General features: G+C 56.2%; 5 protein-coding genes across 5 annotated transcripts; 2 read left to right on the top strand and 3 right to left on the bottom strand.

Moving 5' to 3' along the window:
• Positions 1 to 541: 541 nt before the first annotated feature.
• Positions 542 to 1,919, bottom strand: DL89DRAFT_274530 (uncharacterized protein; the record flags this gene model as incomplete). Its single annotated transcript, XM_040889198.1, has 5 exons — positions 542 to 751; positions 786 to 1,239; positions 1,315 to 1,316; positions 1,365 to 1,637; positions 1,908 to 1,919. 5 exons carry the CDS (start codon positions 1,917 to 1,919, stop codon positions 542 to 544), a joined length of 951 nt encoding a protein of 316 aa, XP_040744997.1.
• A 498-nt stretch (positions 1,920 to 2,417) lies between these two features.
• On the bottom strand, positions 2,418 to 3,126 carry DL89DRAFT_282888 (40S ribosomal protein S23; the record flags this gene model as incomplete). The annotated part of the gene is made up of 2 exons (XM_040889713.1): positions 3,047 to 3,126; positions 2,418 to 2,851 (listed from the first exon to the last, which is right to left on the bottom strand). Exons 1-2 carry the CDS (start codon positions 3,048 to 3,050, stop codon positions 2,418 to 2,420), a joined length of 438 nt encoding a protein of 145 aa, XP_040744996.1. The 5' UTR covers positions 3,051 to 3,126.
• Positions 3,127 to 4,244: 1,118 nt separating this feature from the next.
• Positions 4,245 to 7,569, top strand: DL89DRAFT_266498 (ARM repeat-containing protein). Its single transcript, XM_040887099.1, has 5 exons — positions 4,245 to 4,446; positions 4,524 to 5,197; positions 5,229 to 6,090; positions 6,116 to 6,154; positions 6,198 to 7,569. The coding sequence occupies exons 1-5, from the start codon at positions 4,357 to 4,359 to the stop codon at positions 7,542 to 7,544; spliced, it is 3,012 nt and encodes a 1,003-aa protein (XP_040744995.1). The 5' UTR covers positions 4,245 to 4,356; the 3' UTR covers positions 7,545 to 7,569.
• A 74-nt stretch (positions 7,570 to 7,643) lies between these two features.
• On the top strand, positions 7,644 to 9,025 carry DL89DRAFT_126762 (translation initiation factor eIF3 subunit). Its single transcript, XM_040883274.1, has 3 exons — positions 7,644 to 7,784; positions 7,861 to 8,018; positions 8,077 to 9,025. The coding sequence occupies exons 1-3, from the start codon at positions 7,688 to 7,690 to the stop codon at positions 8,584 to 8,586; spliced, it is 765 nt and encodes a 254-aa protein (XP_040744994.1). The 5' UTR covers positions 7,644 to 7,687; the 3' UTR covers positions 8,587 to 9,025.
• On the bottom strand, positions 8,627 to 12,456 carry DL89DRAFT_291970 (uncharacterized protein; the record flags this gene model as incomplete). The annotated part of the gene is made up of 11 exons (XM_040890248.1): positions 8,627 to 8,777; positions 8,812 to 8,874; positions 8,936 to 9,114; positions 9,164 to 9,268; positions 9,330 to 9,431; positions 9,500 to 9,658; positions 9,694 to 10,437; positions 10,502 to 10,576; positions 10,605 to 11,511; positions 11,550 to 11,878; positions 11,977 to 12,456. The coding sequence occupies 11 exons, from the start codon at positions 12,454 to 12,456 to the stop codon at positions 8,627 to 8,629; spliced, it is 3,294 nt and encodes a 1,097-aa protein (XP_040744993.1).
• Between the last annotated feature and the right edge of the window lie 3 nt (positions 12,457 to 12,459).

Below are 12,459 nucleotides of genomic sequence, written 5' to 3'. Positions count from 1 at the left end.
ACGCGTCATATCTCTGCGTTCGCAGATACCATATAGGTAGCTATGGTCTCTGGCAGGGAGACATTGCTATTCATCTCAAAAAGCACTTGGAGCTCGCTCAGCATCTTGTCCTTGTGCTCTTCGCAGGTTCGCCGCTTGATACCAGCAACCCTGCTCTCCAAAAGGTTGTAAATGAGCAGGAACTTCCGTGCTGGGGTGCACGAGTCCAAGTATTGCCTCGACCTTCATATAGGCAGACCGTAGCTCTCTAGGTAGCCAGACATACTGATATTCCACGCAGTTCGATTGGGACCAGGTCCAAGTAGACAATTGTATTGAGCACCTCAAAGTACCTTGGGTCTGTCATTGCAGAAAAAAGGAAAAGATACGGGTGTGAAGAGGGAGGTTTGCAAGCCCTGGAGCTCTCCTGGACTTGGGAGGTTTTATATCTGTTGAGGCACTGAGTTTGGCAGACGTCTAATACGCGTGGCTCATTGAACTAGATATTTTTGTCTTGCAAATAGTCAACAGAAAAGGTGAGTAGAAACGGCGCAGCTATTGTTTACTGACCGCCTTCTGTCTTGTCTTTGTCGTCGCCGTCTTTCTTGGCAGCGTCAGGATTCAGTGCGCTCTGCAGCGCAGGGTCGTCGGGGTTGACACCAGGCAGCGACCCAATCAGCGATGCAACCAAGTCATCATTCTCGTTACTACCGCCATCCTGTGCACCCGACTCGCCGCTCTCCTGCAGCGACATTTGAATGGCCCGCCTCAGCTGCTCATCCTCGTCCAAGCTCCTCCATAGTCACGTCCTCGTCGGCAGCTGGATTTTGGCCACTGGTACCTTCTGCAGCTGCGGCTGTACCCCGCTGCGCAGCATCTCGCCTCTGCCTCTCCTCCTCCTCCTGCAGCGACATGCGTAGGGCAAGGGCCAACTCGGGGTCTGCGTCCGCGTCGATTCCAAATTCAAAGTCACCGCCGCCGCTGCCGCCTGCGCCGCTGCTGCTGGGTCCTCCACCTACAATGGGCGACGACCGGATCTGCTCGCTCAGGATGTGCGGGCCAGGGGGAACCGTGACCAGGTGCGAAGTGTCGTTGTTGTTGGCTGCATCAACAAACGCGGCCAGCTTCTGCTCGTTAATAGCATGCTCGCCAAAGTTTACAACATCGACAGACACGCCGTTCTTCTTCAGCTTCTTGCCCAGCTTGATCAGCGACCGCTCGTCAGCCTTAATGGGACTGGCGCTGAAACGCGATGATCCGCTGCTTCTGGTGCTTGTTCGCGCGATGCTTCAGAATGAGCTACACCCAGATAGCAAAAACATTAAGTAGCCATACAACTGTATGCCTCACTTGTGTGGGCCATGCCAGAAGCTAGAGCAATTTACCTGTGCAATTTGAATTCCGGTGTCGAAATGAGACTCGCCGCGGATTCCAAGGCCGTGCAGACCCTTCAGCAGCACGCCCAGGTCTCCGGTCAGTGACACGCGAACATCGGGGCTGTCACCGCCGTTGGCAATGACCCCGACAGTGTTCTCGGGATTGTCGTTGGTTTTCACACTGAACAGGTAATGCACCGAATCCATCTGTGCCTGGAACCTGTTGGGCGTGAAATCGCCGTCACGCGACCACTCGGAGTTGTCGATAACAAGTACTGTAGCCTCGAGCACCATTGAATTTAATAGAAAAGCGTAATTTGTGTAAAAGGTCAGAAAAGAGCTGAATTGCCGATTGCGCTTGCGTGGCCTGCGTTGCTGAGAAAAATCGCAAAATAAGCCTGACGCGCATCAGGGCCACGTCAGCCCTCTCTGGCAGAATCAGGGCGGATTAGCAATATCAAAAATCCTGATGCCTGGATCGCAAATGCACTGGCACATAGTGCAAGCGCGAGTCATACCAGGACTGCTGGGTTGTAGCTAGTTCTCAAGTACGTGAGCAGCCATGCAGGCGGTGATACCTGTCGACGACTCACACTCAATACCGCCACAAAGAGAGCCTTTAGTTGAAAAGAGAACAGCCTGTGTGTAATGATCTTTGTCGCAATACTTGCAGTCGACTATGATATCATGCACAGCCCTGACGGGCTCTACCGGTACTACTACTCTATTAGTTTTGAACATATGCGCACATTGTGGCCTTTGCCACTGCCCTTTTGAATGCCATGTCCAGTCATATACAATGCATTTTCCTTCAAAAGCACTTCAGCACAACAGCTTTTAGATATCTATGTTGCTACCAGTACATAATGCCTTCCACATTTGCATATCATCTCATGCTCTTGCGGCCAAGCAAATAGCACCTCAAGAGCCGACCCCTGCACCGCAATGGCTGCGCAGCCAGCGACTAATATGGCATGGAGCACCGACATGTATACACGTAATATCCGCACAATATATATTGCAATTTGGGCAGAACAAAGCGGTTGCTTGCGTTGAAGAGATTTACGAGCGGGGCTTCTCCTTCTTCTCCTTGTACAGAGCGAACAGGGAGACACCCGAGACCTTCACAATCTTGAAGCGGACACCCGGAATATCACCAACGGCACGACCCTTACGACCGAAACCGGCAATGAGCACCTCGTCGTTCTCATCGACGTAGTTGAGGCAACCGTCGTTGGGCACGAAAGCGGTGATCTTCTTGCCGTTCTTGATGAGCTGGCAACGCACACACTTACGGATAGCAGAGTTGGGCTGCTTGGCCTCAACACCGATCTTCTCAAGGACAATACCCTTGGCGTGCGACGAGCCACCGAAAGGCGACGACTTGTACGCGGTACCGAGGGCGCGCTTCTTGTACTGCTTGTCGGCCCAGCGCTGCTCACGGCGGTGAGTGCGCAGCTTACGCGCGGCGTTCAATCCTCTAGGCTTGCCTTTACCTAAATATCAAAGTGCGAATTAGCAAATTGCACGCCCTCTCAAATTGCAGGCTCTGAAATTCCGGGCTCTGCATTTCGGGACCGGAAACCCTTCCGCCTTTCCGCATTTTCCACCGATCGCATCCACCGAGTGCACACGCGCATCCATCATCTGCGATTTTCTGCTCCCACACGAATCCTTCTGGCGACGCTTACCCATTTTTAATTGATTTCAATGACGGGGCGAAATAAAAAGAGAGATTCGATTCTTAGCCCCGCCTCGTGCTTGTGCTATGGATCATTGCTTGGGCGCACCCAGCCAGGCGAAATTCAAAGTGCATCTGTGATCTGGTGATTTGATGTGCGGTGATTTATTCACGTGTCTAGTAATTTCTAGTATGCAAGAGGGGCGGAAAGTACATTTACAGGGAGCAGGCGTAAATCGTGGTCGGTGGCCTGGGCGGCGGCGGGTAGTCTCGGATAGCTCACTAGGCCGCAAAGGTCGTTAGCTAGCATTATGCACAGAGTTGAAGGATGGAAAGGAATGGGCGGGAACAAGCGAGTGTTGCCAAAAAACGAATTGGTCAGTGGAGTGGGGGGTGGGCGGGCTATATATGCAGCTGAATTGGTGGAGTCATTCATCCCGTCTGATGATGGTATGTATTTTTAATGCGGGCGCGAGGGTGGGGAGTGTAAAGACAAGGCGCAGGCTTTTTTATATTTGATGTATAGGAAAAATATTGGGCATTTGACATACATCCCGCTCCTACACCGTCCCCGTCGTGTGCTCATCCACCGGGATTGCCGATGTGGAGGACATGTGGAGGGCGTGGTGTCCGTCCGAGCTGTGACCACAAATTGCTGAGAGCGGCCCACATGATGCCGACATTGTGCCCAGCCATTGCTGCTGACGGCAGGCTTGTTTCTATTTGGACTCAATGGCCACCACAAGGAAGTCAAATATACTTCAGGAATTCCTTGAATATTTAATAGTATTCGCCTTTCAATAGTATTCGCCTCCCGGGCCGGTGAATGGCACTGTGACTTGCCGGCCACTGCTGCGCCTGTGGCTGGGGAAGCTCTGGCTGCACATAGCGCCCGACTTTTCTGTTTTTTGCTCCGGGGGTAGTATATCGGTTTACTCCAGGCGAATGCTAATGTGGTGGCAGTGTGCCCCACACAGCCCCCACCAATCCCCCGCTGCACAGGCGCACTGGCTCTCAAATGCCATTCGCCCTCCCTCCCCCAACGCCTATACGCCGACACTACACCAGCCAGTATACCCCCACTGAGCGCCAGAAGGCCGTGATCTGCACGAGTCTTGATCGTTGGATGCAGATCACGACTCAAAGTTTTTTTTTTTTTTTTTGGCATTGAGGCTCTAGCCATTTGTTTTTTTGCTTAGCGCCAGAAAGAAAAGGTTCAATTATCGCTTCGCCGCTTCCCTCTATTTTTACACTCTTTTCTACATTTCCCACTTGTATACACACCCTCCGGGACAGGGAATAATAGCCACCTTTCTTGCCATGGATCTCAACTCGCTTGTCGGTCTCTTCGACTCCACGTACCACCCGGACGTCAATGTCCGCAACAACGCCGAGGCGCAGCTGAAGCAGGTAAGAAGACACAGTTTCCGCAACCCCCAGCATAGCACAGACCCAAACACTGAACAACATACACTTGTCCCTTCTAGTTCGAGGCCAACGACGGCTTTCTGAGCACAATCCTTCAGATCATCGGTGCTGATGAGCTCTCGACGGGCACGAAGCAGGCGGCGGCTATTTACTTCAAAAACCGTGTCAGTCGGGCGTGGTCGGCCAGCCAGCATGCGCTGGACAACCACGCGCCGATCAGCGAGAGCGACCGTGCAGCGGCCAAGGAGAACATCCTGAAGTTCATATACGCTACCCCGCACACGATCAAGGTGCAGCTGACCAGCTGTCTGGGCGTGATCCTGAACTTTGACTACCCGGACAAGTGGGCCCAGTTCGATGGGCAGCTGAAGGAGCTGCTTAGCGCACAGGACCCGCAGATGGTGTACACGGGCCTGCTGGCGCTGCGCGAGCTGGTGCGTCTGTACCGCTACAGCCAGACTAAGCGCACGGTAATTGACGCCGTTGCCCGCGACCTGTTCCCGCGTGTGCAGGCAGTGGTTGACGATGCCATTGGATCGGACGACGAGCTGGCCATGCGCATGGTGTGGGCTGCGTTCAAGACATACTACGCGGCGATCCAGGTTGCGCTGCCGGTGGCCCTGCAGGAGCCGGGCAGCCTGGTGGCGTGGGGCACTTCGTTTATCAAGATGATGGAGAAGCCGGTCGCGTTCGACCGCAGCCTGGTCGATGAGGACACGGCCAAGGAGCCCGTGTGGAAGGCCAAGAAGTGGGCGATTCCGCAGCGTCAACCGGCTGTACAGCCGTTTCGGCAACCCGGCCACGCTGGCGCCGAGCCAGAAGCGCTACAAGACGTTCGCCAAGGTGTTCACAGCCAACTTCCTGCCGCAGATCATGCAGGCGTACTTTAAGCAGATCGATGGGTACGTGCAGGGAACAGTGTGGATGTCGTCGCGCATCCGCGGGCTGGTGTCCCAGATGATTGCCGAGTGTGTCAAGGAGAAGGCGGCATGGAAGCTGGTCAAGCCGCACGTCGAGAGTATTGTGTCGCAGTACATCTTCCCGCAGATGTGCTTCAGCGAGGACGACAAGGAGCTGTGGGAGGACAACCCCGTCGAGTACGTGCAGAAGAAGATCGACCCGCTCGACGACTTTGGCTCGTCGACCGTCGCTGCCTCCAACCTGCTCATTGACTTTGCCGTCGACCGCAAGAGCGCGACGCTGAGCATCATCCTCAACTTTGTCAACTCGATCATCACGCAGTACTCGCAGGCCTCCGAGGAGACACGCAACCCGCAGCTCATCGACGGCGCCCTGAACATGATGGGTGCCCTGTGCGGCCCGCTGTGCTCGCGCAAGTCGCCGATTTACAGCACGCTGCCCGACTTCCTGCTGACCAACGTCATCCCGCTGTTCAAGAGCAAGTACGGCTTCGTGCGCGCCCGCGCTCTCGACGTGTACTGCCGCTACAGCAGCATCGAGTTCAGCGACAAGCAGGTGCAGCAGGGCGTCTTCGAGGGCGTCTATGGGCTGCTCAGCGATCCCGAGCTGCCGGTCCGGGTCCACGCTGCGCTGGCCCTGCAGCCCATGATCGAGAATGAGGACATCCGTGGTCTGCTGCAGAGCCATCTGCCGCAGGTGATGCAGGTGTTCTTGAATCCTGACCAACGAGATCGACTCGGACACCATCACGCACGTCATCGAGGAGTTCGTCGAGATCTTCGCCGACCAGATGGCGCCGTTCGCGGTGCAAGCTGGCGCAGCAGCTGTGTGACACGTTCATGCGCATCATGGGCGACATCACTGTCAACACGCCTGATATCTCCACGGTTGATATCGACGATATCAGCGACAAGACCATGGCGGCCATGGGCGTGCTCAAGACGCTGGGCACCTTGGTGCTGAATCTGGAGAGCTCGGCCGACGTCGTGTTCAAGCTCGAGGAGGTCATCTTCCCCATTGTGCGGTTTGTGCTGGACCAGCGCCTTGTGGACCTGTACGACGAGGTGTATGAGATCCTGGACTGCTGCACGTTCGCGGTCAAGACCATTTCGCCCAACGCGTGGAGCCTGTTTGACGTCATCTACACCACGTTCAAGAACGACAGCAGCGATTTCATTGAGGAGATGCTGCCGTCGCTCGACAACTTTGTGTCGTATGGCATGGATGTTGTGTCGACCAACAGCGAGGTGCAGTCGCGTCTGTTTGACATCATCGAGACTGTCATGAAGAGCGAGCGCGCCGGCGAGTCCGAGCGCATCTGCGCGTGCAAGCTGGCTGAGGCGATCATGCTCAACGGGCGCGGCAAGGTCGACGGCATGATCCCGGGCCTGATCAGCCTGGCTGCCGCTTACCTGCTGGTCAACGACGCGATCCAGACGCGCGGCTTCTTGGTTTACACCCTCGAGGTCATCCTCAATGCCCTGTACTACAACCCAGTCATCACGCTCAGCGTGCTCGAGCAGTTCCAGTGGACCAGCGGCATCTTCACCCGCCTGGTGCAGAGCATCGACAAGTTCACCCGCGTCAACGACAAGAAGCTGGTGGTCCTGGGTCTGACTTCTCTGCTGTCTGTGCCCGCCGACCAGCTGCCGGCCTCGCTGCAGGCCGGTCTGCCACAGGTGTTTGAGGGCATCCTGCAGACTTTCCACACTCTGGGTGAGGCTGTTGAGGCCCGCGATGCGCTGGAGCGCATGTATGATGGCACTGGCGACGACTTTGACGGCGACTACGAGTGGGACGGCGTGCAGGATGAGCTGGTCGACGACGACCTGGCCGAAGACGATGCCGATGAGCTCCAGCAGGAGTACCTGCGCCAGCTCGCTGGCCGGGCAGGCGAGGCCCTGGGCGAGGGTGCCGAGGGTGAGTTTGACGACGACGACGAGGACGACTACGACGAGGCGCTGGAGGAGGAGCTGGCCTTTGAGAGCCCGCTGGACGCTGTCAAGCCGCATGTGTGGCTCCAGGACAAGCTGGCCGAGATGCAGAGCAGCAACCCGGCCACCTACAATGTCATCGTGCAGAGCCTGAACCCCGAGAAGTCGCAGTTCCTGCAGACTCTTATGGACGAGGCCATCAAGCAGCGCTCGGAGCAGCAGTAAAACTCGATTTCCTAGCCTTTACAAATCAACACTTGTGCCGATTCTACATCTTGCGCCGATTGCCAGTTCCTGTGCAAGCGAGCCACCAGCCGGTTCTGATTCATGCGAGCCGGCTTTGGAGTGAGCCGACAAGTTTTTCAGAAATGGCTTCAAATGAGCAAGGGTCAGCCAATTTCACGCTTTCTCTCTACATTTCTTTACAAATTCAACCGTTTCAAAAGAGAGCAATGTCTGACTGGGGTAAGTAGACGGCGTCAGCGCAGCAGTTTCGCTGCCAAAGCAAGTTGCAGTCTTGCTAAGGCCGCTTGAATTCTAGAGAACGAGGACTTCGACGATACCCCTGTGGTGAAGGTGCCCAAGAAGAAGTGGGACGACGAGGAGGAGGACAGCGACAGCAGCGCGCCCGACAACTGGGACAACTCGTCCGACGAGTCCGAGTCCGGAGGACGAAGACAAGTCCAAGCAGACAGCGGTGCCGGCGCCCAAGCCCAAGACCAAGAAGAGCCTTTCGGAGCGGATCGCCGAGCGGCAGGCCGAGCGCGAGGCCAAGAAGAAGGAGCTGCTGGGCTCTGATGACAGCGAGGTCGACGAGGAAGACATTGTCTCGAGGAAGCTGCAGGCGCGTCGCGCCCAGGTCGCATCCGACTTGCAGAACACCGAGGATCTGTTCGCAGGCCTGACGGTGAAGGACACCCAGGTGGCCGACGTCCTGAACACTATCAACCCCAAGACCCAGGCAGAGTTTGACGAGTTCCGGAAGGCTCTGGTGGAGCGCATCCAGAAGACGCAGTCGCAGCGTCTGTACGTGTCGTTCCTGGAGGGTCTGATCCGCGAGCTGGCGCTGCCGCTCAAGGACGTCGAGGTGCGCAAGTTCTCGAGCGTGCTGACCACCCTGGCTAACGAGAAGCAGCGGGCGGCGAGGGATGCCGCCAAGGGCAAGAAGAAGGGCGGCAAGAAGGCTGTGGTCACGGCCCCGCCCAAGGAGCAGCTCGATATGAACGACTATAGCCGGGACTTTGACGATTTCGATGACTTTATGTGATCTGACTAGTGTATTCGCATCTGCCATGAGGTTTCTCTTTTTAGTAAAGGCACGCTCGGTTGAGGCCCTGAATCAGTGTGCGGATGGTGCTGGCTGCTGTTGCAATCCTGGACGAGTCGTCAGGCGGTGATGCAAAGTCGCTCATTGCCAGAGCCGTGGTGCGCAGCTCCAACGACGAGGCGACTACCATGCTGCTGCTCGTCTTCAGTCAGAAGATCCAGGAACAGCGTCGACAGCTCGCCATCAACCACACTTTGTTGCTGCAGATTGTAGGCTGGCCGTGTCGCTCTGCAGATAGATCCCGGTCTAGCCAGCAAAGGGAACGCCGGGTGCGAGTAGTTCAAAGGACAGAAGCGCTTCTTCCAGCAGCTTTACCAGGTCGAACGCCTGCTCACTGACGCGCACAAACGACCACATTGCCCCGGTTATCGTGCTGGCTAGCACAGCATCCGCCCGCCTGGAGGCATCCCGTACACCATGGCACAATGTGATCAGGTCGGTGCAGGTAGCTGACCAGCTGTCCCGGCACTACACGAGTGCATGCGTTGCCGAGGTGGAATCCCATCTTGTAGTCGACTGCAAACTCGTCGCTGTTATCTGCGCTGGTGGCCATGGCGAACACGAACCCATTGCGATCTGCGCCAACCACCATGCTGGGTGAGAGGAACCGGGCATCAGCAGTCTGCAAGCCAAATCTAGCGCTGGCTTTTCATCGCCAGTGTATCCTGGCCATCGCCCGACACGAACTCAAACAAATGCACTGACTCGCGCTGCGACCCGACAGCAATCTGGTTGCCAGAAACATGCACGCAAGTAACCAGGAACCTCAAAACAACCTCGCAGCACTCGATCAGCCGGACCGCGCTCCATATCTAGCTGCAAGCACGATACACGACATGCCAGCTCCAACGACCAGGTACGAGTCGCCGAGCGGGGCCAGGGCTGTGACTGGTCCGCTGCGTGCCGACTCCCACCGGAACTTCAGGTCATACGACGCGTCAGGCTGCGGCTGGAGGCGGGGCGACGATGCAGCGCTTGAGATCGGCGAGGCTACAGCGCCTGGTCGCTTGCGCTTCAGTGTTTTCAGACTGTAGATCACAATGCGACCGCCTTTGGTGGGATCGGGTGCAGGCACACCGGCAGCAGAGTACATGCCAGGTGCCGAACGCAAACAAAGCAGTATGACTTGCGGCCTTGAACATGCCAGTGTGACAGCGCAAAGACTGCCTCGTTTTTCTGGAGCCGGGACTCGGCATGCAGCGTGCCGTCGCGCGGGTCTATAACCTTTAGTGACGATGTTGGAATAGGCGGCGAGTCTGACAGCTGCCATCTCATGGCAGCGACCACCAGCATTCCGGTGTCGCGATCCACCAGGATCCGCCGTGGCTCGTCCCCAACTGGCAGCGTGCGGATGTGGCATTGCGACGAAAAGTCAATGGTCTGGATGCTGATGGCGTTGCTGTCGCTGATGCCGAAGAAGCAGCTGTCTGCCGCAAAGAGTGGCAGCAGATGGAGGACATTGGGTAGGTTGAAATCACTGCCAATGCATGGCACCATCCTCATATATCCGTGGTCGATGAGTTCGGCAGTATGTAGCGAGCCAGAAAGCACAACAACCTTGGAGCTGCTGATCGTTGGTGGAGACAGTGGTTCTGGTACTGGCGTGAACTTGACAGGTGCGCCACCTATCTGGTCCTCTACAGCCTCTCCTAGTGAAAACGGGCCGGTCGTGCTAGTATGTACATGCGCCTTGACCAGGGTTCCGTTGCGCAGGCCTATCAGCAGGCAGGACCGATCCGATGTGCATAGTGCAAAGATGTCGTTGATGACATAAGCCAGGCTTGTGCTGGTCTGGAAACTCGACGTTCGTCTTGGATTGGGTTGTGCAGCTGCAATTCAGATCCCAGTCTAATACTTGCTCCAGTGCACCGCTGTCACAAATCCGGTAGATGATCATCCGCGGTCCATATGTGCCAATAGCCAAATATGGCTGCAGTCCCGATGTGCAGAATGCGCACGGCCGATACCTCAGAGCCGAGCATGTCCTCAAATACCAGCTCCTGGGCACAGATGTCAAATACCCGGATTGCTGACCGGTAATAACATGGCCAACTAACGTTGCTGTCGCCCAGCGGTAGCCTGACCACGACAGCCGCAATGGAGATGCTACCGAGCACAGTACTGGCACCATGAGTGAACAACTCTCTGTCGCTGGCATTAGCAATGCGCCTGGTCTGCAGTGAGTCCAGGATGTCCAGGCTGTCCTTTGACACACAGACAATCCGAGGTCCAGCATTCCCTACAAACACGGGCTCCATGGCAGACAGCCACTGCTGTAGCTCCTCATGGATGCGCCAGCTATTGTCTCTATCAACGCAGGCTGCAACGCAAGAGTTAATCGTCGTCATGACAACGCACTGCAAGGAGTTGTGCATCGTGACTCCCCATGCACGGGAAATCGTGCAGTCGCCTTCAGACAAACCAGTGTCCAAGGTATAGAGACACTGCACTGTGCGGCCGAACCGTGCCTCGTGAATGGCACCCGTGTGCATGCGGCCGCTGGTCCAATACGCGAGGTGGGAGCCAGAGTTGATGGCCAGATCAAGCAGTGGCGACTGGCTGGCGAGTACCGGCGATGCTGTCATAGTGGGCATGTCCGTTTCGAACGTGGATATCTGGATGATGGTGTGGTCAACACAGTCCCCTGCAACAAATAGACTGCCGGACCCGAGATGCACCATGTAGTCACCGATGGCCATCTTAGAGCCGGTGCTTGACAGGTCCAAAATCTTGGCAAACCTGATACTCGGCCGATCACTAACGTCGACTCGTAGTAGCGCACCGCTTTGCATACCCATGACAAGTCGCTGCGACATACCAACTGCAGAGGCACCAGCTGGCACGCCGAGGGTCTGTGCGCCTATCCTTGGTCTCCTCTGCCAATGGATTGCTGTCTACAGCACAGCATGCCGCAATCAGGTCCAGTGCTGCTGTCATCGTCCATGACTGGCAGCGGCATCCGACACAAATGCACATCGCCCGATAGAATCTGAACAGCACTGACAAACACGGCCTCATGCTCGGTAATCAGCAAGATGCGCTCGGGTATTGCTGGTAGCACCGCGACTTGTAGCGGCATCGACATATCGTGCGGCATGGGCAGTTTGGCCAGCAGCCGGACTGGCGGTGCTACTGACTCCGATTGCACCCACGACTCAAACAGATGCAAAGAAAATGCCTCAGTGGCACTGTCGATAACTGCAGCCACAATCATGATCCGCTGTGTTTCTAGCTGGGAAGGTGCCAGGATGGCCGCATCGCAGATAATGCCGTCGACTTGGACTAGCACAGGCAACAGTTTTTTAGCTCGACATCCAGTCAAATTGCTACCAGCTCCAGCGTGTTCGTCCATGATACGATAACCAATGCGCGAGACAGGGGGTCGGACACAACCTTGCGTAGCATACTGTACTGGCCAGGATCCATGCCCTGGCTAGATCCGGCATGGATCTGGTCCAGGAGTCTGAATCGCAGTTTGCCTGGATTGTACTCCTCAACGTAGACCAGCAGCAGCTGGCCAGACTCGGCGAGAACGGCGCACACGTCGGCGTTTGACGGCAATGGCTTGCTGATGCGGCAGATGCCCAGGATGTTGCCAAATACCGGTGCAGTGCAGATGCTCGCCAGTTCGGCGTCCTTAGTATACAGGTCGAGCGATGTTTCGTGAGCAATAATCAGATCGGCTGGCAAGCCCGAGGATCCAGGCTGGAAGCAGCCATGCACGACGCCCTTGATTGTGCCCGAGCGCAGGGTTTGTTTGGCAAACGCACGGACGTGATTATTGGTAGTTGGCGGCTCTATCTCTGTCATGAA

Source organism: Linderina pennispora, assembly GCF_002104995.1.
Source record: "Linderina pennispora strain ATCC 12442 chromosome Unknown DL89scaffold_4, whole genome shotgun sequence".
NCBI classification, from domain to species: Eukaryota; Fungi; Kickxellomycota; class Kickxellomycetes; order Kickxellales; family Kickxellaceae; genus Linderina; species Linderina pennispora.
This window is presented reverse-complemented; position numbering and strand designations above follow the sequence as displayed.